Source organism: Arachis hypogaea, chromosome 16 (assembly GCF_003086295.3).
Source record: "Arachis hypogaea cultivar Tifrunner chromosome 16, arahy.Tifrunner.gnm2.J5K5, whole genome shotgun sequence".
NCBI lineage: Eukaryota > Viridiplantae > Streptophyta > Magnoliopsida > Fabales > Fabaceae > Arachis > Arachis hypogaea.
In genome coordinates, this window is record NC_092051.1 from 139157646 (window position 1) to 139182729 (window position 25084).

At 35.4% G+C, this 25084-nt stretch overlaps 3 protein-coding genes across 4 annotated transcripts; 2 read left to right on the forward strand and 1 right to left on the reverse strand.

Annotated features, from left to right (window-relative positions):
• Nucleotides 1-1040: 1040 nt before the first annotated feature.
• On the forward strand, nt 1041-3766 carry LOC112757685 (uncharacterized). The gene is made up of 3 exons (XM_025806242.1): nt 1041-1478; nt 2368-3304; nt 3615-3766. The coding sequence occupies exons 1-3, from the start codon at nt 1041-1043 to the stop codon at nt 3764-3766; spliced, it is 1527 nt and encodes a 508-aa protein (XP_025662027.1).
• A 13366-nt stretch (nt 3767-17132) lies between these two features.
• LOC140180282 (protein FAR-RED IMPAIRED RESPONSE 1-like) lies at nt 17133-18632 on the forward strand. The gene is made up of 3 exons (XM_072220740.1): nt 17133-17406; nt 17495-18429; nt 18516-18632. The coding sequence occupies exons 1-3, from the start codon at nt 17133-17135 to the stop codon at nt 18630-18632; spliced, it is 1326 nt and encodes a 441-aa protein (XP_072076841.1).
• A 403-nt stretch (nt 18633-19035) lies between these two features.
• LOC112754083 (uncharacterized) lies at nt 19036-24869 on the reverse strand. 2 transcript variants are annotated; one of them, XM_072221312.1, is made up of 21 exons: nt 24568-24869; nt 23557-23832; nt 22941-23443; nt 22645-22868; nt 22461-22538; nt 22308-22373; nt 22161-22229; nt 22011-22085; nt 21884-21937; nt 21641-21727; nt 21492-21560; nt 21345-21410; nt 21167-21262; nt 20978-21043; nt 20410-20893; nt 20236-20322; nt 19993-20121; nt 19768-19902; nt 19520-19632; nt 19356-19449; nt 19036-19270 (listed from the first exon to the last, which is right to left on the reverse strand). In XM_072221312.1, the coding sequence occupies exons 1-21, from the start codon at nt 24752-24754 to the stop codon at nt 19097-19099; spliced, it is 3132 nt and encodes a 1043-aa protein (XP_072077413.1). In that variant the 5' UTR covers nt 24755-24869; the 3' UTR covers nt 19036-19096. The 2 variants fall into 2 exon arrangements, with proteins under 2 accessions (XP_072077413.1, XP_025657464.2); XM_025801679.3 differs by lacking the exon at nt 21492-21560.
• Between the last annotated feature and the right edge of the window lie 215 nt (nt 24870-25084).

Below are 25084 nucleotides of genomic sequence, written 5' to 3' on the forward strand. Positions count from 1 at the left end.
GAATATTTGGGGGGAAAGGTGTTGGAAGATATGCATTATGAGCTCGATGAATGGAGTTTGCAAGAAATAGTTAGTGAGTTGCAAAAGTTAGGGTACAAAGGGAATGCCATGATCTGGTATTGTGAACCAGGTTGTCAATTGAGCTCGGGTCTCAGAGAGTTGATGAGTGATGGAGATGCCATGAGAATGGGTAGGTTATTAGTGTCGCAAACTGTTAAGCATTGCTCGGTGTATGTTGTTGATGGCTGTAGGGAAGGTAACGGTGTTGAGATATGTTCGAATGATAAGGACTATGTGCCAACTGAAGCTGAGTACAATGAGAGTGGTTTCGTAGAAGTAGAGGTTGAATGTGAATCAGAAGCGTCTAATGAGGAGGATAGATTTGATGACAGTGCAGATAATGGAGACCACGAGGATCATTTTGGATTTGACGTTGAAGATGGAAATGATGGTGGAGTTGGAAATGCTTTTGGGGGATTTGATGGCCCTTTAAATGAACATGACAATGCTCAAACTGGTGGTGTTGATGCTGCTGTGAATGACGCCGCCGTTAGGGATGATGTTGAGGTTGGAGAGATTTTCGAGGGTTATGAAACTGAAGATATTGATAGCTATGAGGGAGATTCGGATGATATGATTAAGAAGAGAAGATATCCTAAATACAATGAGGATGAGATGAATAGGGAATATGTGTTTAAGGTGGGATTGGAGTTCAAGTCACTTGGTCAGTTTAAGGATGCTATTAGGGAGCATGCTCTATTGAATGGAAGAGATATTAGGTATATCAAGAATGATAAGGTTAGATGTAGAGTGGGCTGTAGAGGAAAGAAAGGGAAGTGTAGGTGGATGGCGTTTGCATCCAAAGTTGGTGGTTCCGATTGCTTTCGGCTGAAGACCCTTAACGGAAAGCACACTTGTGGACGAGATTACAGCGATAGGCTTGCATCAAGTAGTTGGGTGTCTCAGAAGATTGTTACCAATATTAGTAGGGGGAGGAGATGAAGATTGCAACAGTAATTCAGACCATTCAGGATAAATACATGGCTAATATTTCAGTCACAAAGGCTTATTGGGTGAGGAGAAAGGCGAGGAAAGAAGTACATGGCAGGGCTATTCTACAATATGGCAAGCTCAGAGATTACTGTGTAGAGATTATGAGGACAAATCCCGGGTCTACTACTCAGATTTTGGTTGACAGGCCTTCAATTACACACCAGCCAAGGTTTATGAGGATGTACATGTGTTTAAATTCTGTCAAGCAAGGCTTTTTGGCTGGTTGCAGGCCTATCATAGGAGTAGATGGCTGCCACTTGAAGGGTGATCATGGTCAACAACTGTTGGTGGCTGTCGGAAGAGATCCAAACGATAACTATTTTTCAATTGTTGTTGCTGCTGTAGAGGCTGAGACTAGAGACAGTTGGGGTTGGTTTATAAACCTGTTATTGGATGATATTGGAGATATCAGTAGAAGGAAGTGGGTATTCATGTCCGACCAACAAAAAGTTAGCATTTGCTATTTAAATCTGTATTAACCTGCTGTGTAAATGGTTAAGCAATCCATTATTTTTAGTTACGTGATATATAAGACCCTTTGGCCACATATACTTTCCACAAGCTTAAGGAATTACTAGTCTTATTCTTGTAGTCATTAGGTGTGTGTTCCCGTGCACATTATTTGTTATAGAATGAATGCTAACAAAATTGAACCACAAATGAAGTGTATAGTTACATAGTAGTTAATGAAAGAATGAAACACAGAAGAATATTCATATCTATAGCCAGAATGGAAATCTTCTTTGACCCCAACATGATTGTATGGTGTTAACAAGTGGCTTTTGGTTTGGATTTTGGTCTTGCAAGTTGCAAGTGGATGACTTATTAAAACAGTTTTTTATTTTTCAGAAATTATCATTGGCCACACAATAAATATTGCTATTAAAATATATCTATAGTGTAGATCTCATTAGGCACTAGAATAATGCATGTCACTTTTCTTATCAAGTTTCTTTATTTGATTTTTGAGATTATTAAAATGTTCTGTCAGTAATCATGGTGGACCCTTAAATCATAGATGTACAAGTCTCATCTCTTTTGGATCGATTCATCATTTGATTATGACTAAATTTGAAAAGTTATTATTATGGGGAAAAACAAAAACAGTGATATAAGATTTACCTTTTTTTAATTTATTTATTAATTTATTTACTTTTAATATGATATGTTGCAGCTACTGAAAATTGAAATTTAGCTCATATGTTGCTGCCTTTTATAAGTGAATTATATATGATATGTTGCAGCTTTATAAAAAGTTATTATATATGATATGATGTAGCTATATAAATCTGAATTATATATGCTGTGCTACAGGGTTTGATGCAAGTTTTTCAAGAGATGATGCCGACGTTAGAGCATCGACTATGCTTGAGACATCTGTATGCGAATTGCAAGAAAGCATATGGAGGTGGGACTGTTTTGCGGGATCTAATTTTATCAATAGCTAAAGCTACATATGTCGAGGAATGGGAGAGGAGGATGACTCAACTAATGAACATCAACCGTCAATGCTATGAAAAGTTAGCATCATTGGATCCAAAGCTCTGGTGCAAGAGCCATTTCACGTTTCTTGCTAAGAGCGACATGTTGATGAATAACATATCTGAAGCTTTCAATGGTAGGACCTTGGAGGCAAGAGACAAGCCCATACTTATTATGTTCGAGTGGATTCGGTGTTATTGGATGTCTCAGTTTGCTGAAAAAAAGAAGAAGGCCGAAAAATATGAGGGTACAATCATGCCTAAACCCAAAAAGAGGCTTGATGTCATTGCTACGCGAGCTATGGAGTGGCAAGCAAGATGGGCTGGAGGACTAAAATACGAAGTTTCTTATAAGAACCGGATGATTGTTGAGAGGTTTGTGGTTAACTTGTTGGCTGGAACGTGTAGCTGCAGATTTTGGGGTTTATGTGGAATGCCCTGTCCGCATGCTTGTTGTGCTATATTCGAGAAAAAGGACAGTCCAGAAGATTATTGCAGCAACTTCTATAGCCAAGTAGCCTATGTTGCAACTTATGGTAACTTAGTTTCTCCAATCAATGGAAAAAATATGTGGCCGAAGGTTGAGTGTGACACCATCATACCTCTCATCTTTAGGGTGAAGCCAGGAAGACCACAGATGGTGAGGATCAGAGAACCTGATGAGAACCGTTCTCAGACAAAGCTAAGGAGGACGGGTTCATCTGTTACATGTAGCAACTGCGGCCAATATGGACATAATAGAAGGCATTGTCCCAATCCAATAGTGTCAGGTATCATGCAAATCTGAACCTACAAACTGTTGTTTTACTGTTTTAAATTCGAAATTATAGGGTATTTGAGGTGTCTAGTGGATTAAGTTGTGATTAGTATAACGTATGGTGTATGAAAATTTATTATGCTGTGTTATAAATTGTTGTGAATTGATTTGGATTGCAAACAGATTATGCTGCCTTATAAATAGACTATAAGATGATTATCAATTGATTATGCTGTGTTATAAATAAATTGTAAATGGATTATAAATTCATTGAAAAAAGAGCTGAATATTCATGTTGCAATCTGCTGTTTACCTGATTTCAGAACCTGGTGTTGCTGCTGCCGCCAACGGAGAAGATCTGAATGCTACTGACACTATGCCTACTGCTGCTGCTGTTGCTGATCCTGCAGCTGCTGTTGACACTGATCCTACTGCCGACAACAGATCCGGTGTGAATATCCGCAGATCTGAGTGAATAAGGCAAACATGGGTAGGCAGGGGAAGAGGAAGGGGCAGGGGAAGGGGTAGAGCTGCATCTTCACAACCACTCCCCACCACACCTGCATCTTCCTAACAGCTACCCGCCACACCTGCTGTTGCTGTCTCCACTCAACCACCTCCCATACTTGCAACTTCAGCTTCTCAGGCTCCAACTACATCCACCGGTGCAGTGGCTCCAACCACAGCCACCTCACAACAAGCCTTACCTCTTGAAGGGCCAGCCTCCCAGCCTCTCCTAGCTGTGGTAAGTGCAAAATCTCACCAAGCACCTAAAGAATCTTCTCAACCTTTACCAAAGACAAAGGTGTTTGGTGTAAAGAGAAGTGGGCGGCTGAAGTTAGGAGTGATGAAGCAAAAAGGAGCACCTAGTCTACATATAGACCTAAGTAATGACTGAAGTCTCTTTATATTTATAGTTAGGGTTGTTGGGGTTGCTGTTAAATAGTATATCTTGTGATGAATTGTGTCTATGTGGCCACTGTTTATTATGTGGATAGGACCACTATTTTGATATTTTGTAATCAGGTTGGACCACTTTTAATTGTTGCACTTCTTGGATCTTTATTTTGGCTTAGCTATATGTGGCATATTATATGACCACTTATGTTATGATATTTTGTGTAAGTATGATTTAGAGGAACACTTAATGAAAATATATGTAGCATATTTTCTGGCCACTTCTTGCTGCAAGTTGTTGTCAATTGTGAAAATTTAAATATTCACATTGATAAAGTTGCTTCCCAACTATCATTTGTTATACACACAAAATACATCAAAGTGCAAAATTGATTCAAACTAAACTTAATTAACTTTAATTGGATTGAAGCCATACAATCTCTTATATTACAACTTCATAGCACAGATAACTCTAAACTCTTGCAAACCACATTCCAATTATTAAGACTAGCAAAAACATAAATAGCATATATTGTATTTTACATTGAATTTTCATATTGTCATCCAACCTCCCAACTTGTTCTTGGAGAATATTCAACTCATCACATAATCTACCCACACAAGCATCTATTTCTTTGGCTTCAACAATTAATCTCTCCATCTCCACGTTTAGCAGAATTTTGTGTTCCAACAACTCCAACAGCAGCAGCAGACACGTTACTTCTTGCACCAACTTCATCAACCCACTCAAAAAAGTTTGCATCTTCTGTTAGGGCAAGAAATAAATCTTCTATTAGGATTCTTTGTTGTTCCTGAAATTTGAAGACTCAGAGTGTCACCACACAAACAGTTAACCCGCCTTTCCTTTTCCTTTGGCCACTCATTCTTTGCACCGTCATCAACCTCAATCCAATCAAAATCATCAATCCACTCAAAAAAGTTGCATTTTGGTATCTTCCCACAAGTAACATACCTCCTACCATGGTTAGAAACGGCTGAGAAACGGCGGATGGTTACTGCCTCTCCACAGAAACACAGATGTCTTCTTTCCTTCGAGTACGAGCTCCTGGAAACACAGCTTTCCGAAGAGAGAATGAACGAGGTTCCTTGACTATGAGCCATAAAGTTGGAGAATATGAAAACTGAAAATGGAAAAGGGAGAAGAAGAGAAACCTCAGATACTGCAACAAGAGTGTTTATAGGGAGAAGACAGGGGTAAATAAGTCATTCCACAACTCACTAACGTTTTTTTTAACGTCAAACGTTAAAGGGACTTAATTGAAAAAAAATAAGGTACAGGGACCCAATTGAAAAGAAAAAAAGTATAGGGACCTAATTGAAAATTCGGTGAAACTATAGGGACCTGCAGAATAATTAAACCTTAATTCAACTGATTGTATTAAAGGGGTTTATCAGCAAGCTAACCTTTCTATTGAATACATCCACCGATAATGTACTGGTCCACCAAGAGTTACCTCATCAACGAGATGCACCGTGATGTGAACCATAACAGTAAAGAAGGATGGAGGGAAAATCATTTCCATCTAACATAGGTTTGCACAACATGATTCTGAAAGTCAGCAAGCTGCATAGGGTTTATGGATTTCCCATAAAATTCTCGAAAAAATGATGACAAATTTACAATCACATTGGACACTGGACTCGGAAGTGCATTCTTCACCAAAATCGGAAGTAATTGTTCCATTAGAATATGACAGTCATGATTTTTCAACTCAGACAACTTACGCTGTCGTAAATCAACACAACGAACAACATTGCTAGAGTAACCATCTGGAAAGACCATATTCTGCAGAGTCTTCAGAAATACATCCCTCTGTGAATTTGAAATCGCAAATACAGCAGAAGGATATTTACCACCTTCGTCCGGCCACAATTTAGGCCTTATGCCCATGCATTGTAAATCTCTGCGAGCTTTAAGATTGTCTTTTGATTTGCCGCTATCGTTGAAGATAGTGAATACCCCATTGTCACAGACATTTTTCTCTACATGCATCACATCAAGGTTATCACGCAACATCTGATCCTTCCAGTATAGGAGGTAAAAGAAAACACTCTTCTTTTTCCAATGAGAGTCATCTTCATCCGCATCCTAACCATTGCGTCTTTTTTTTGGATGTCACATTTGAAATCTTCCCAAATGAAATGTGCACATTAGACTGTTGCCTCAATACATCTGTTCCGGATAACTTCTTCGGTGGATCTCTACCTTCGACTTGCTCGTCAAATCTATTACGGTCTAGTCTGTATTTGTGTCCCTGATTTAAAAAGCGGCGATGGCCCATGAAACACCATTTTTGACTGTCTTTCAGCCGATGAGGCTTAGCATCCAAGTTACACTAGGACAAGCTAACCCACTGTGTGTATTCCAACCAAATAGGTTTCCCAATCCTGAAAAGTCGCTAATATTCCACATTAGTGCCGCACACATCTTGAAAATGTTTCCCTCTTTGACATCATATGTTTCAACGCCATCCCATAATTGCTTCAACTCATCTACCAAAGGCTGCAAGTAAACGTCTATGTCGTTAGCTGGCATTTTTGGCCCAGGACTAAGTGTGGATAGAATAAAAGATGTCTGTTTCATGCAAAGGCAGGGCAGAAGATTATACGAAATAAGAATCACAGGCCAGATAGAATACTTTGTGCTCATATTCCCAAAAGGATTAAATCCAACGCTTGCCAAGGCTAGGCGAACATTGCGTGAATCTTTTGAAAAGTTATTATACTTTGCATCAAACTTTTTTCATGCTTCAACCTCCCTTGGATGCCTAAACAAACCATCGTTATTACGCGCCTCTTTATGCCACAACATGTCAATTGATGTCTTGCTGCACATGAATAACCATTGCAGTCGTGGTATGAGAGGAAAGTAACGAAGAGTCTTGGCTGCTATAGGTTTTCTATTTCTCTTCACAGGTACGTTGAGCCTAGCAATAGAGCCCTTTTTAGTCTTATGGTTCCATCTTGAAGACCCACAACGCTTGCACCTGGTCAAGTTTTCAGCATCACCTCGATACAACAGACAATCATTTGGACAAGCATCTATCTTGGTGTATTCAATACCTAACTTTCTTATTGTCTTTCTGGATTCATGTACTGTCTTTGGAAGTTTTGGTTGTTCGAATGCATCCCGTAGTAAGTCAAGAATCATGGTTATTGCCTTGTCACTCACACCGCATATACACTTAATATGATAAAACTTCACTAAGAATGATAATTTGGAGTACTTTGAGCATACGGGATATAACTTCTGCTCTTCATCGAACAGTAGATCGTTAAAATCCCACGTCGTGTGACTTGGACCTTCATATAAGTACAGCAACACGTCTTCATCATCTTCGGCATGTTCGATTGTTGTTGTGTCTTCACTCCCATGTTGAAGCGTGAAATTGAATGCCTCGTTGACCATTTGGTGCATTTGATTCACTTGGGATATCAGATTTTCATTTACTCGTCCCAATCCAGATCTCTCTTCAACCGGCTTCTCACCATGATGCAGCCAAATAGTATATCCAGGGGAAAATAGTCGTAACAACAGATGGTCGTATGCATCCTTTCTTGTTTGCATAAGTTGAAACTCACATTTAGGACATGGACACTTTATCATGCCATCAGAGGATGCATTCGCAAATGCAAAGTCTAAATAACTGTTCAATCCTTACCTATATTCCACACTATTCCGTGACTTTGAAATCCAGCTTTTATCAATATCTAATATATTATCAAAATATATCGAACTAATTAATAGTGATATACGAATTATGAGAAAAAACTTGTAAAAATTTTCATCCATCAGAATGATCCCAATTTAGTTTATTGCTTTAATTAAGTTTAGCGAATTGCAGTCATTATGAAATTTACATAGGTTTTACACAATATTTAAAATGTCTTTCCTTCACTTACTACTATTTTAATGGGAATAAATGTGACAAATAATATTTAAAAAAATACAACAACCAATAGTCTTATGAAATTTTTTTTATGTTTTTAACGTTGTTATTATTTAAAATTCTGTCGATGTACGTTAAATATTTAAATGTGTACCTAATGTTTATATTAAATATTTTGTTAATTCTATTTGTTTTACATAAATTGTTTTTTACATGTCATAATACTTGGTCGTATGTATTTTTATTTTAGGTTAAGTATTATTAATTAATAATTAAATTAAACTCCAATATATTTTAAATGTCCCACTATTCATGCACCTTGATTAAAATATCTTATATTACCTTGTAGAGAAATTAATGGTACTTATTTAGGGACGACATAATAAAATTCCTAAAACAACTGACGATTATAAAAGATTTTTAGGATTTTAATTTATATGTTTCATTTGTTTAAAAACTGCATATGATAAATGTTTGATATAGGTATTATTTGGACTCGCACTAATTGACTTGGTTTTAACTTAATAAAATTATTAAGTATTTGTCAATTAAGGTAATTTTATTAGGACTAATTTATTTAAATTTTTGTTAATATTTTTGGCTGTACTTTTTTATTTCCTCATATTTGTATTGCATTTTATTTTAATATAGTTGAACTTAATATTCATTTTAATTAATCAATTATTCGGTCATATTAGCTTTTTTTTAGGATTTTTTTAAAAATAAAATAAAAAAATAATTATTTTCCAAAACCCCATTTTTTAACTTTAATTTTCTAAATGCGATTTTTTTCTATATTTAGAGCAAGTACGGCACACCGCCGACGAATTTTATAATTTTTATAGAGTTCGCCTAACTCCCGACGAACTCCACTTCAAATTCTAAAAAAAATGGCTAACTCAAATTCTTAAACTTCACAATGGACAATAGCAACCATTAATTTGTTATTATCAAAAAATAATAAATAAATTTTTAATAAATGAAATAGACCAATAACAGTATTTCCAAAATAATAAATTTAACTTTTTTATCCATAAATACATACATCTTTTAAAATTAACGTATTATTAAAACTATTCTATTCATATTTCAAATTATAGTAATTAAATTCAAAACATAATATATCTATTTTTATTTTAGAAAAAACTATAATTTCAAATCAATAAATATTATTTTACAATCCGCCATTACCTAATTTAGAATACAAGATCTAAAATGGTATCATTTGAATTTTTCAAGTATTATTTTATTATATAAAATTATATATTTTCTAATTCTATACCATTTTTAAATATAATTTAACATATGATAAATAATATAAAACAATTATTATTCATCTCTACCATTATATATAACGTCTATTCCAATTAATTTGTTGGGTAAAGATTTAATTATTACTATATAACTTAAAAAATATAGTACCGCTTAAAGAAATGAAAATATAATAAAAATATGGCCCACAACACAATAAATACACTTACTAATAAAATAATAAAAAAAATAAAACCCAAAACCCCAGCACGTCCCCTTCCCCCAAAATCCCTTCCTTTCGTGCATTTGATTCAAATTTGGTCTCGTCACCCACAAAACCTCCCTTTTCCAGAGTTGAAAAACCAAACCCTCCCCCCCAAACCCGATTGCTTCAACGTTGTCACGGCCGCCGTTCGTGGTTGTCATCTGTCTGGGGCATCGAGTTGGTCGGCATAGTCTAGTGTTGATCTTGTCGCTCGCCGTCGTCTCGCCACTCTCCACCGTTTCGCCCGGTCGCCGCCGTATCGCCGCTCGCCGCCGTATCGCCGATCGTCGTCGTCTCTGCGCTGTCATGTTCCCCGTTGAAGGTTAGTGGCATTATAGTTTTTGGGTTTTGTGTTGTTTGATGGCTGTTGGTGAAATTATTTTTGAAGATGGAGAATTTACTATGCGATTGATGTGTTTTAATTTCTATGACTTCTTTTGAAATATTTATGAAAATCAGATTTGACCATTTGTGAGTCTGCTGTTGTGAACAAGGTTTGATTTTAGAAATACGGTGCTAATATCATGCTGTTTTCAATAATGCTTCTTCAAACATTTTTCTTAGCTAATTTGGTTGCCCTAATTTATAATAAAGTCATAAAGTCATATATGTGTATCTCATACTCTCAACATTCATTCAATTGGTAATGTTTTATGCCAAATTTATTATAATAGAATTTGAGTTTTGGTCATTTGACCTAGTTGAAGTCTTACATGTTAAAGAAAAAAAATTACTATAATAGACTATAACAGTTTTCATAATTAACTTTTGGCAACAATTGAATTTAATATTATTTTAAGTTTTATTAATTTTTTAGATGAAATTTTTAGATACAAAATTAATACATTCAATAATTATTGGTGTTATACGAGGTCAAAGTTTTCATCTTTTAAGTTTCAAGCTAAATTCCAAACAATTATAATGTTATGTATTATTTATATAAAACAGGGTATCAAATAATACATACATGAGACGCAGCTAAATGTTTACTTACCTGGTTGAAGATCCATATAACTGTCTATTGGTGTGAAAATTAAGGTCTTCAAAAATATGAAAAAAAAAAAACAAATTCATCATGTGAAACCAAAACAATTTTATAAGATAAAGAAATAATTAAAGCACGAAGAAATAAACTAGTCACGGAGGTGAGGTGCATAGGGAGTGCATAGGTGAGGTGCAACCACTTGGTCAGGCATCTGGACTATTCAGTGGTTTCTTAGGGAGTTTGGGCGCCGATTATTCAAACTTTTCCATATGTGAAGAGAGTTGGAAGCATGTGAACAAATTCAAGAAGGAACATGCATACGACATGATTAAGGTACATCTTTAAGTTTTAACATATTAAGCAAATTTAGTATTCAAATTTTTTTTTTGTGTAAAAACTTTTGGATGGGTAAATTAAATTGCTGGTTAAGTTTCCATATTTTTTTTTCACATGTTTATGTCAACATATCTATATTATACGTAACTACGACTTCTTGTATTGGATTTGAGTGTTATACTTTTTTCAATTTAAAGTAGCTTGTAATGGTTGTGGATATTCTTCAAATTATCAGTATTATGCTTGTTAGTTGGTTTTAGTTAATGACAATGGAAACTAATTGCAGCGGGTCTTTCACTATGAGAACGATATCGGAGGAAAAATAAAGCGCGAAATTATGCAAAGGATAGGAAAGAACTGGAAGGATACAAGACACAACTTGTATCATAAGTGTTACAAAGAAACAAGGACTTTTGAGAAAAATCTTGAGTATCGCCCGTCAGGAATAGAAGAAAATGAATGGAAATGGTTCCTTGAATATCACCAGAAGGAAGAAACAAAGGTAAGCTTTGGTATTTTTTATTATTTCCACAAAAACATACATGTGTATACCTATTATACCCCTTAGATTTTATCTTCAACATCCCATCACTCATTTATATTTGTTCTATTATTTGTTCATAGAAAAAGTATAAACAAAACGCTTTAAATCGGAGCAAGCAACTTTACACACATACTGGGGCTCCAAAACATTGGCAAGAAAAAAGACGAAGTGGTAATAAGTAGTTATTTACATTGAGATTTTGATTAATCTTCCTGAATATGGTGTTGTTATTTATATAATTGTGTCGGTATCAATGATATAGGAGAAAGAACAAGGAAGGCCCGTAGGTAGAGAAAAGTTGTTTATCGTCACTCATAAGAAAAAAGATGGCTAGTATATCCATCCCGACTTGTTAGTGTAAGTAATGTCTGAAATTTTTAAACTTAGATTACTGTATATATCGTGCTAATTTTAAATCATGCCTTTCGAATTTCTTGTATATTTGTAGGAAGCAATTGCGAATGTTGAGAGGCAGGATGAATCCTCTAAGCACCTTTCACAAAATGATTCGTTAGCACAAGTTCTTGGAAAGGAGCACCCATGACGAGTTCGTGCCTTAGGTGCTGGACCATGTCCCACCCAAGTATTTGGTAACGCTGCTGGACAACCGTTGGGTTTTGGTGAGCCAAATCAAAAGTATGAGAGGAGGATTGCAAAATTGACTGCTAAGATAGAAGAAGAGCAGGCGAAGAAACAGTCGATAGAGAAGGTTTTGGGATATATTATCCAACAACAAGGAGGCAATTTGCCAGCTGACGTTGCTGCAGCGCTGAATGATTTGGGTAGTACACCAACCTCGTCGCGCGCAAGGCCATCTTCATCTGGCAACCATGACCCGCAACAAAAATAGTGACTTTCAATCAATGTTATTAGCCACTATTAAATTTAAGTTGGTTTAGTGGTTTATGTTTATTTTCTTCAAATTATGAAATTTTACTTTATATTGAATCATGCACTTATGACAATCTCATTATATAAGTTATGTTTGCATATATATAATTTGGTTTGTTATATTATTTAGTTGTTTTATTTGGTTGGAAATTTTTTAAATTAATCGGTAACTAATAAATTAAAGTTGAATAAACATACTATTTTAAAAGAGGCAAAATAATAAAAAAGCTAGAATTTTATTGGAAATCCTGAATTTGACGGCGGTTTCTAACCGCTACATAATAAGCATATTGTATGTTCACCGGCATTTAGCGGCGGTTTTCAACCCCGCAAAATGAACGCCATTTTCAATTCCCTGCCATTTAGCGGCGGTTAGCGACACCATTTTTGTTATGCATCGGTTATTCCAGTGGTTAGCTAGAACCGTCACTAACCGTTTACCCGCGGGCCGCAGCCTATCTTCCAGCGTCCGCCGCAATATAGCCCCAGAACCGCCACAAAATACTGGTTGTGTTGTAGTGATTAAATTGGAGGAGATAAGTTAGGCGGTATTGCTAAAATAAATTAAAATTATTTTATATATTAACTTAAACACTGATAATTATTTATATAACAATCTATTAATTAACGATAAATCTTTAAATAAATAAAATTCAGTTTTACGATGGAATAATTTTTAATCTATTCTGTTGAAAAATACTATAGAAAACCATATATGTATATCATAAATTTTATATAAAGGTTCAGGTATCAAACAATTATACTATATATGAACAACTTGTCAAAGTGGACAATCTGATATGTTCGATCTCCTCCTCCAAATGTATTCAATTCATAATATTAACTTTAATGTATTGTGATTAATTAAGTGATGATTTAAGAAATATAAGAATATTATAGCTTTGTTGCATCCCTAAAAGAAACTCCACTTTTCTTTCCCACTAAAGGATCATGAACAATTTAAAATGTTAGACAACATGCTAAAGTCACATTTTGATTAAAATTTCTACCAATATTTTAATAGAAATGAGTGATATTAAAAAGATAAAAAAAATAGTTAAAATTTATTTTATTTAATATTTATTAATTAATATAATAATTAATAAATATTAAATAAAACAAATTTTAATTATTTTTAGCTAAATTTTTTTTATTATCAAATATTTTTTAACAGAAATAATATATATTCAAGTATACATATATACATGGCTAGCCTTCTTGGAAAAACAAGTCAAATTTGAGGATATCAATTTGGGATCTAATATCAATATATAATAACACGTGGATGACCTAAATTTGCGACAAATGGATAGCATTACTATGGAAAATGTCAACTCTAAGCACTTAAAAATCTTTGGTGTTTAGGCCATGATTGGATTTGATAAGATGGGATGAAATTAGCACCACGCATATATTTTGCTAATACATTTTCCCAAGACAAAATGCTCCTAATACATTTTAAATTGCGGTCATTATAGTCTGTTTATGATATGATCTGAGGCAATTCGATGCAGACTTATAGTCTACTATATAATTATGTCGCTCTCTCTAATTATGTAATTTTAGCATCGTATCAAGATACAGTTATAGTCTGATATTGTTGTGGTGGTGGACCGCAATTTAAATAAAAATTTAATTTTTATGTCCTAATAGTGTAAAAAATTTTATATATATTATTATGTATTATTATATTATTAAAAGTAATTAACTTTTAAATATATTATTTAAAATTATTTAAATATATAAATTAAATAAATAATTATATAAAAAAATTAGTTAATATTATTTTAAAAATACTTGATAAATTTATTATTAATAAAAAATTTTAAATTTTTTATCTAATAAATATAAAATAAATATATTAAAATTTTAATTTTTTTATATTTTAATAAAAAAACTTAATTTATAATTTTAATATATATTTTTAAAATACAAAATAGATAAATTCTTAATTAGAAGTATACTATGGGCAGAGAGACATTGATGTACGTTCATCATAGCAATAATTATTTATACAGTATACAACATATTAAATTAATTAACTGAACATACGGTGGTCAATGTCTTGATTTAATCGTTTATACTTTATATATAGTTTATAATGTTCTATGTATATGTGCATTTGCATGTTCCTATGTGAATTCTGCACAAACCTAGGTAGAGAGATTCATATGTATGTAGATCGTTAGCTACATAGTCCAATGAAGTGTTTAACATGCACGTTGAAGTTATCATCGAGTGCATTTTTTCAATTTTGGATCTAGCTTAGCTAGTACATATAAATTAGTGGTGTCTAAATGGATCCCACACGTCGAATTCGTCAAAAATAACGAAGCGAATTAAAATTTAAAATCCACCAAATAAAAAAAATTCGCCAAATCCACACTACTAAATATGTAGGTTTTGCCCAAAAAAAAATTATTAAATAAAAAAATAATTAATATTATAAAATTTAATAATTATATAATTTTTAAATATTTTTTATTTTTTATTCTATTTTTAATTATTAATTTTATTTATTTTATTTTACACTTTTATATATATACTTAAATTATGTGACTTATTTTTTAAAATAAAGATAATTTTATTGACGAATATTATTTTTAACAATTTTATTGAAGTTAAAAATTTAAAAAAATATTAAAAAAATTGTATTATAATTTTATTATTTTTTATTTATATTTATTTTTTTATTTTTTATTAATTTTATTATATATTTTTTAAAAGAGTTAAACGGATTAGTCCGTTGATCTGCTAACTCGCCATAAAAACAGAATCAACTAGTATTTTGAGCTCACTTTTATAATTATTTATGTATTTTTCTATCAACTTACTTTTTTAAAAAAAATAACGGAAAAGCTCTGCATACAAGCCCTAATGGCTTGTATGCCATACAAGTTCATTAAACAATAAGATCAAAATACGCGCTGCTTCAGGTACGTTGATTACACGCGCTATATAATATCGCGCGTATATCTAACTACCAGATTTAAAATATTTCTTTCCCTTTTCGTTTTCGTTATTTTGAGATTTCGTTCTTCTTCTTCTCCCGCGTTTACCCTCCTTCTTCTCCATTGTTCTTTTCTTCTCCTTTTCTCACTAGCATCTTCTTCGTTTAGGTTACCTTTGTCTCTCTCTGCAACTCCATCTTCGTTTTCTATTTTTGATTTGTTGTTTTTCGAAATCAAAGTTTGATCTCGTTTTGAAGATAATGGATCATACAACCTCAGATTGTCATCTGAATGCAGGCGAAGTGGATTATGAGTCAGAATCTAACGAAGTCCCTGAGGTTTGATTTACATAGGATTAGTATGAAATTTCTTTCAGTAATTTGTATAGCATTGTGTAGTTGAAAAATTGCTGAACATTACTGTGAAAGTAACACGTTTACGTGAATCTGTCGATTCAATGTATTAGTTGTGATTAATTACTTGGAATTTGTAGCAGACGCTCGGGTGTAGATCAATTCTTGTTTGGGTGTACTTTAGCTAGAAGTGTGGGTGTATCTACACTTTACTGGTTTTTTGTTATTTTAATTTACTTGTTGTTGTTCAGCTGTATTATAACAGACATGATTAGGTGTGTTTTTAGAACTGTATTATATCTGCATGCTGTGTATTTACAGTTTATTGCTTTAAAAGTCATTCTGTAGTTGAGTTGTTGCGGTTAGGGTGTATCGTATTAGACATGATTGGGTGTATTTGAATCATATCTATGGGTGTATTTACAGTTCTGACACGGTGTCTTTTGCAGCCTGTCTCAGTTGTTGATGACGAGCTTGTTCCAAAGGTTGGAATGACCTTTACTACCCTTGAAGATGCTGGAAAATTTTACAGGAACTACGCCAAGGCTGCAGGTTTCTCTACAAGAGTTCGGTGCACAAATAGGAAGGGAAACGAGATTAAGAACCAACTGATTACATGTAGCAGAGAGGGAAAATGGAAATCTAAAATATCTCCGGCCGAGAAGACCAATCCGACAGCCGGTCTAAACTGTCCTGCAAGAATTTATATACACACATTGAAGGATGTCGGTGCTTGGATCATTTCAAAGGTTGTGCTGGATCATTCACACCCCTGCTGTCCAAGCAAAGCAGAGATGCTCAAACAGCACAGGGAACTAAGCATGTCCATTCGTCGTACGATAGAGAATAACGAGGAGGCCGGTATCAGACCAAGCAAAACCTACCAATCATTTGTTGCGGCTGCCGGGGGTCACCGCGAGTTAAATTTTATCGAAAAGGACGTGAGGAATTACATTACCAGGGAAGTGCGGAATGTTTCCGAACAAGAAGATGCAAAGGAATTCGGGAAATATTTGTTAAGAATGAAAGAGAAGAATCCGAATTTCTTTTTTGAGCTCCAACTCGAAGAGGATCAATCGATTAAGCTGGCTTTTTGGGCCGATGCAAGAAGCAGAGCCGCCTTTGAGTATTTCGGAGACGTCATTTCATTCGACACCACCTACAACACAAACAGGTAACAAACTGTCCCTGTTTATGATGCCAAATTAATTTATTTTTACGAATCCGCAGTAGAGGTGTATATTGGCTGTTTCATTGGGTGTATGCGAAGCATTTGTTAGGGTGTAGCTAATGATTTTGCATTCTGGACCATGGTAATTTGTTTCAGGTATAATTTGGTCTGTGGTTCTTTTGTCGGGGTGAATCACCACGGTCAATCAACACTTCTCGGATGCTCTTTGATGAAGAACGAAGAAATTGAATCATTCAAATGGTTATTTCAAAGCTGGATTCGTTGCATGGGAGGAAACGCTCCGAAAGGGTTTCTCACCGATCAGTGCGCATCCATGAAAAGGGCTTTAGAGGCCTGTATGCCAACAACAGTTCACCGCTGGTGCATTTGGCACATCATGAAGAAGATTCCAAGCAAATTAAACGGGTACAAGGGACATGCCGATATCGAACAAGAAATGAGCCAAGTTGTTTGGAACTCTCAAAGCAAAGACTCATTCGATAGGAATTGGAACGATTTTCTGCTGAATTTTGGTCTTGGGGACAACAAGTGGCTTTCAGGTAATGTCTTTTTAAAATCTGCATCAGAGGTGTAAGTTACATATTTTCTCGGGTGTATTTATAGACTGTCTTTGGGTGTATTATGCAGATCTGTACGAAGACCGTCACATATGGGTTCCTATCTATCTGGATCACCATTTCTGGGCAGGGATGAGAAGCACACAAAGGAGCGAGAGCATGCATTCATTTTTTAACAAGTATATCACCCGGAACAGCTCGCTTATTCAGTTCGTCAAACAATACGATAATTGCCTCGGAAGCAGGGAGCAAGCAGAGAGAGAATCAGATGCTGCAGATTTTCATACGGTCATACCGTGTGCAACGAAATCCTGCATTGAAGCTCAGTTTCAAGATGCATACACTCACGCAAAGTTTAGGGAAGTCCAAGCGCAATTCAGAGGAAAGGCGAATTGCATCACCAGACTGAAGAATTCCGCTCTAGGCTATTCAGTATACGAAGTCGGAGAACAAGTTTCCAGCTCAATATTCAACAAGTTCGTGGTTACTTACGACTCGGTTGCAGCCGAGGTAAAATGCCATTGCTTATTATTCGAGTCGAGAGGGATACTGTGCCGTCACGCACTAAGCGTGTTAAGCTTCGAACAAGTAAGCCAAGTGTCACCGAGATACATACTGGAACGATGGAGCAAGAAGGTAAAGAGGCGACACACACACATCAAGAGCAGCCACGACGAGCCACTAATGGAGCCAAGAAGCAAGAGGTTCGACCAATTGGTTTTTCGTTCGCAAAATATATGCGAATTTGCCTCCGAATCGGAGGAGCTGACTGCAATTCTGCACCGCGCGTACGATAACGTCATGGCCGAGATGGAAGCATTAAAAGCCAAAAGGAAGGGGACATCTTCTTTATCCCACGAAGACGCCAACTTGGAATCCGTTAACGAGCTTCAAAGCCCGCCAAGGATTCGAACAAGAGGACGTCCAAAAAACAGGCTAGGTTCAAAGCTGGAGAAACAGATCGCAAATGCCACAAAGAAGAAGAAGACGAAAGTTTTAAGCGAGGTAAAAGTAATGTTCTTTAAATTTGTGGCGATTGAGTTTATTTTTCTCGTTAATAGTTTAGGTAATGTGTGTGTGTTATATTTCAGATAAACCTGTTTGATGCTGCATCAGCGGCGCATTCAAATTGCAGCCAATATCAAGGACACGTTATGAGTTATCAGTTCAGGGTACCAGCAGCAGGGGATAACTGGTTGGGTGTATAGTTTTTCAGAATATGGGTGTAAAAGCACCGTTATTTTGGGTGTATTTTCGTTAATTCACAATTTAGATATAGACACATATATAGATATATATAAAACAAAAGCTGTAAAAATTCTCAGGTTATGGGTTTATATTTGATTTGATTTTTTTCTTCATATTTTAGTACATGTAATTCATACATTTTGAATACGGTGCAGACAGTTTGGGTGTATATTTTTATACAACCTTGGGTGTATTATTAGACTTGCGTTGGGTGTAGCAGTTTATAGTTTGTGTTTATATATGCCTTGATTTTTTCCTTCATATTTTACCACCTGTAATACAGCTTTTGAATACATCACAGACAGTTTACCAGCACAGATAATTTAACATGGAATAGAAGTTGTTGATAAATGGGAAAAAATATACATGGAATAGAAGTTGTTGATAAATGGCAAATATTTACATCATTTGTTCAATTTACAAACTACCCACTTTCTATATCAGTAGAATTAATCTGACAAAATGGACTTAATAATATAGAGGATGGCTTCGACAGCCTTATAGCACTACTCTCTCTAATTGCCTGATCTCTCTGTGTATTCATCTCACTGAATAGTATACGGGATGCGTATTCCACTCTATAGTGGTCCACCTCCTCCTACAATAAAAAAGTATATTCTGTTTAAACAGCAATATTAATTCAGTAAAGTAATACAGAGTTATATGGTTTTAAAGACAGTTACCTGTGGCCAATTATCCCATTGATACTTCCCCTTTTTGATGTTTTCTGGCTCAATTATCTCCATCCATTTCATAACGTACACAGCGCAGTCATAGCTGAAAACAAAGAATATAAATTACAAATCTCATTTACAAAAGTTTAATGTTCAGACTCACAAATTTATACCTTGTTTTTTGGCCTGATATTTTAACATATGGTGATTTAATTTCCTTCTCCCTCTCCCCTTTCTGAAGAGGTTTCCCGCCGGCATATGTTATCAATCTTGAAAATACGTATCCCTTAAATACGAAAACAAATCAGTAATACACCCGAATGAATGGACAAGATACACCCAACTGAATGGACAATATACACCCATCACAACTAACGAAATAGACCTATCTATTAAAGTAAAGAAGACAGAGGCAACTTACAGTGAATTTATTAATGGTCTTTCTCTCATCAGTGGGAGCTATTTTGTGTAGCGGGTCAAGTATTTGACATTTCCGCTTTCTTGTATTTATCAGCCATAACCACCAATGCCCGGCGTAGCAGACAGGGGCAAAAATCTGAAGGATTCCCACACATGAACAGTGTGTTATTTTATTTTGCAAATAAGTAAATAAGCGTAGTAACAAATTTAGCAAACGAAAACTTACATATGGGTGCGAAGTCAATTTTTTTCTATCTATGAAGGGAATGAAACTCGGGTAGGCTTCCACCCTGAATTCCTTTTTCGTTTTTGGTGATACGAATTCCCCGTTTGGGTGATCCGAAAGCGCCATGCACTGCAAGAATGGGAAACGAGAAATGAAACACTAAACTTACACCCAATGGAACGTGACAAATACACCCAAATCAATACAGAAAATACACCCGAAGATCGTAGAAGTAAGACTTACCACAATATCGGGGGGGAGACAGTATATTTGTTCTTGAAATCTCTTTTCATTTTTGTTGTTGAGGATGAGGCAGACGGCAGATACAATCTAGAAATATATGCCGAAATCAATTTTACATTAATAAGCATTGTAATTGACTTTGGTGTAAAAACAGTAATCTTATTCTAATATTACCTGAGATTCTATATCACTTTTTGCCTGGAGGGAAGCAAGGTGCATTCTCATCAAAATGTATTCTCCTTGGCCAATCAGAGTGCACATCTCCTCATACTCGTTAGTATTGCCATCTGCATCTTCCTTCAGTCTCGTCCCCCAGATGTAGCACTTTTGTTTCATATCATCCGTAATCTGATATAATCCCCGAGGAGTTTCAAACTTTGCAGAACTTTCTCCCCCAGTCTCCCTCTGAATTTGTGGACTTGTGTTTTTTCCCTTCGTCGCGCTGCTTGCTATTCTTTGGACCAAACTGTCCAATTGTTCTATCAAATTCGCAGCTTCTGGAGATTTTTCCATTTCTGTCTCCTGCGTTGACGCCCCCTCCTGGCTTGAATCAGTCAATCCAAGGCTGAATGATGGCACCCCTGGATCTGTTTTCGGAACATAGGAAGCTGTCCGTGCCATCATCAACAGGGCAGCAGCGTCTTCTGCGTCTGGATGACTGCGTCATCATGTATAAGAATAAGAATAAGAATAAGAATATACAGATGATAAGCAAAGATTGATTTTAGTCTGATGAACTTACACTTTAGTTGGAGCTGGGGGAACCGTGGGTGTGGTCTCTTGAAGTTGTTTGGGGGTTTCAGGAGTGCTGCACAGTTACAAAAAATTAATCACGGCATAAAAGAAACTAATCAGGAACAATATACACCCAAACTGTTAGCTAATATACACCCAAACTCCAAACAAATATACACTCAATACTATTTCTTACGTTTCTGTAGTCCCTTCAATCTGTAGCATAGGGGTTGGTTCAAAATCTGTCTCTGTGGTTGTTTGGGATGCCGGCACAAAAACCTGAATCGGGACTCTAAACAAGAAGAAAAATGAAAGGTTAACAACGCCTTTGAAAATAATAAGGTTATAAGGTTGAATATTATTGTAAAACTCACATTGCAAGCGCTTCGGACGGTGTCTGTTCCCTCACAACCATCATATTCGAATCAGACGGACTCAACCTAAAATACACCCAAAGAAATTCAAGAAATACACCCGAACAATTCAAAAATAAGACAGGCTTTGTTTTTTTGAGAACTTACATACTTGCAGTTTTTGCTTTTTTTTCCTGCCTTTTTTTTCTTGAATAAAATAATAAAGGGCTTTTTTTTCTAAAAAAAAATATATACAGAATTAGAAGTAGAAGGGTAATAGAAGAACAAAAGTAACGGTGATTTGAAAGAGAAATTACATGCTCTGTGACGGCTGGTTTACACTACTCTGTTCTGTGTTTCCTTGAGAGGAAGGAGCATCAGTTCCCAAGTTCACAGCCGGTATTCTAAGACAGATTTGATCCAAGCAACACAACAAAGTTAATATTCCAACTTATTAGACAACATACACCCAACTTGATCCACTCAATACACCCAAATGGTACCACAAGACACACCCAATTCATGATAACAAGATTTTATTAAATAATAAAGCTTCTTACGTTTCAGACGACACATAGCGACCTTCTGTCGATCGCAGGTCAGGTTGGTTCTCCCTGCAAAACAAGAAACAATTATTAGCATGCAAAACACAAAAAAATATGAAATAGACAGCCCATCAAGACATACCCCTCTGCAGCAGATTTATCAACGTTTTGCCCTAGCCATTCATCCAGTTCATCACTTGATATTTCATATGTCTCACTACATTCATAAAGGAAGATGTTAACAAAAATAATTACGACGATAGACGGTAATATAGCTTACGAGGTACTGTACCCGTCAAAGTATTGGTCTTCTTTAGGAGGTGAATCCTCCACGAGAACTTTTTTCTTTTTTGGTTGTGTTCTGGGTGGAAAAAAAAGAGTACCAATCAGAAATAAAAAATTAATTTTATCACAGAATATTATGCAAAGAAGTGCTTACTTTTTTGGTGTTGTTTTTGTTTTTTTCTTTTCCTTCTCCTTCTCTGCAGGTGATGATTCTTCACTCCTATAAGTTAATAACAGACACTTCAGTTAATACACGAAATCTTTATAATGAAGCCAAAAGAAAGGAGTAATAATTTCAGGACATTACTCATCACTTTGTTCAGATTCAGATTCTGAATCAGAATCTGGCTCCTCTTGCCTCTGCTTTCTTTTTCTGGAGTCCATTCTGGAAGGCAAACAGTGATTATTTAGAACATAATAAAATACACCCAACGTGATCAACAAGATACACCCAACTCGAAAAAGAAATTACACCCAAGTATGGTACTTACTTTTTCCCCTTTTTGATGGGGTGTTTTCTTGCTGAATCCTCCGAGTCTTGTTGACTCTCAGACTCAGAGGTAGTAGTGTCACTGTCAGTAGCTGTTTCTGTCTCCGAAGACGATGTTGGACTCGCCTTCCTTTTTTTTGTTTTTTTGATTTCTTGTGTTTTTTCTTTTTTTTCTTTTTCTTTCATTTTTTCTCTTGCTCTTGTCTCCGCCATCTTCACAATCCCCTGAAACATGAGATATTTTAGCTAGCAGCATTCAGGTAAATAAAATACAAGCAACATATTATGTTTACTTACCAAAGTTTCTTCTTTTTCTGCAGTCATTCTTTCCACCAACTTCTCCTTAGTCCAGTTGGCAATCCAAGGCTTTGGTGGTCTTTCGGCCCTCTTCTTGCCTTTGTTTTCAGAAAGATGAAAGTATATTATCATGAGGGCAAAGAGGCAGCCATCAATTGCCTTCTTCTTCTTATCCTGGTAGTCTGTGATGCCTTTGATCAAGAAGGTCAAAACATGCGCCCCCCAGTTTCTCTCCGATATGCCGTCCATCTTAAAAATTGGGGCGAGGTGCACGGGCGATATTTTGTTTATCGTCGTTGGCAAAAGGAACGCCATCTGTATGTAGAGGATGAATATCCTCTTGAACATCAGGCGTTCCTCTTCGCTGCCAACGCCGATTTCCATCATTTCATCGGTAAGACTTTTGAGGGTCTTACCCTGGAATCTTCTATAAATTATTTTGTCATCATCAGAAAGTTGCTTATAAAGTTGCTTATACTCAACTTTCTCAGGAAACAGATTTCCTACAAAAAAGAAAACAACAAAGTATCAAAATCGGTTCAAAAACACCCAAGCATCAACCTTAAATACACCCAAGCATGAACTTAATATACACCTATAATTTTGAGCTAGTTACCTGTTGCATTGATGCCAAGCGCATCACCTATTGTCTTTGGTGTTATTTGGAAAGAACCATATCCTGTCTTCAGTTTGTTCTCCCCAAGTTTGAAGTTGTTTGCCAGTTCCCTTAAGAGTTGGTGATCCACCCTTAGAGGTGGGACGTGCATCAACCCACCAAATCCGAGATCCCTGACAATTGCCTTCTTCTCCTCAGCCATGTTTCTGAACTTATCACTCAGGAGATGTGTGGCACACTTAAGGTCTTTCGTTTGGTTTCTTGCTGCCATTTTGTCTGAAACAAAAAATACACACAAATATACTCCCATTAGTAACAGTAAGATACACCCATATGTAAGAATCAGATACACCCATTGATAACAGTGAGATACACCCATTGAAATTATTCAGATACATTCATATATATCAGTCAGATATCAGTCAAACATGTTTCAATATCAAGCAACATTACAAGGTCTAATAACAGTAAGATACACCCATATGTAAGAATCCGATACACTCATTGTTAACAGGGAGATACACCCATAGATATTATTCATATAAATCCATATATATCAGTCAGTTATCACTCAAACATGCTTCAATATCAAATTAATTCAGATATCAGTAAGATACACGCATATATGAGTCAGATACACCCATTGATAAGAGTAAGATACACCCATATGTAAGAATCAGATACACCCATTGATAACAGTGAGATACACCCATTGAAATTATTCAGATACATTCATATATATCAGTGAGATATCACTCAAACATGCATCAATATCAAGTCACATTACAAGTTCAAACAGTATACAACCCCCAATCTACGGAATAAAGCCCCAAAAATCAACAACAGTAGCAAGAGAACTTAGAACAAGAATGTAGAACGACGTAAAACTTAGAAGAATGACGTAGAACTTAGAACAGTGTGACAAAGAAGCAAGAATAATAGCACAGTAAACCCTAGAGAAGAACGACGTAGAAGAAAACTAAAATTGGGAGGTTTTCTTGATGAACTTACGTTGAGTGTATTTGCTTCGTTTTCTCTTCAGATTCTTCACGTAGAGTTTGATGTTGTTTTGATGGAGGTTTCGAACAACGATTTCTATTTTTTGAACTTTGATTTTTGCTCGAAATTGGGAGCGTTTCCTTGGTTTCGAAGCGTTTTGAGAAGTGGAAGAAGTGGAGGAAGTGGAAGAGTCTGCCATACGAACCGTTTGTGTTGAGCGCGTGATTTTGACGCGCCATGTTATGCTTCCTTATGCGCGTGTCTTCGATTTGGGCTGGGCCAACTTGGAAGCTTGGATACTTGTATGTGTAGCTGGGCCCAAAAAATAATATCGTAGTATAGTATTAGAGTTTCTATGACCGAAAGATCTAGAATTCAATCTTTGTTAAATTTTAAAAGAAATAATTTAAGTATAAGATAAATATAAAAAATATATAAAAAGTAATTCAAATAAACCCAAAAGATTTTCTCGAGTTATCACTAAACCAAAAAAAAAAAAAAAAAAAAAAAAAAAACTTCTAGGACATTA

Coding starts and splice junctions, on each gene's coding strand:
- LOC112757685 (XM_025806242.1), top strand. CDS start 1,041: ATGGCTAATATTTCAGTCACAAAGGCTTATTGGGTGAGGAGAAAGGCG. Junction 1,479..2,367: donor ATATCAGTAGAAGGAAGTGG/GTATTCATGTCC, acceptor GCTGTGCTACAG/GGTTTGATGCAAGTTTTTCA. Junction 3,305..3,614: donor TCCCAATCCAATAGTGTCAG/GTATCATGCAAA, acceptor ACCTGATTTCAG/AACCTGGTGTTGCTGCTGCC.
- LOC140180282 (XM_072220740.1), top strand. CDS start 17,133: ATGGGAGGAAACGCTCCGAAAGGGTTTCTCACCGATCAGTGCGCATCC. Junction 17,407..17,494: donor GGACAACAAGTGGCTTTCAG/GTAATGTCTTTT, acceptor TGTATTATGCAG/ATCTGTACGAAGACCGTCAC. Junction 18,430..18,515: donor AGACGAAAGTTTTAAGCGAG/GTAAAAGTAATG, acceptor GTTATATTTCAG/ATAAACCTGTTTGATGCTGC.
- LOC112754083 (XM_072221312.1), bottom strand. CDS start 24,754: ATGGCAGACTCTTCCACTTCCTCCACTTCTTCCACTTCTCAAAACGCT. Junction 22,869..22,940: donor CAGAAAAAGAAGAAACTTTG/GTAAGTAAACAT, acceptor CTCATGTTTCAG/GGGATTGTGAAGATGGCGGA. Junction 22,230..22,307: donor ACAAAAACAACACCAAAAAA/GTAAGCACTTCT, acceptor TTTTCCACCCAG/AACACAACCAAAAAAGAAAA.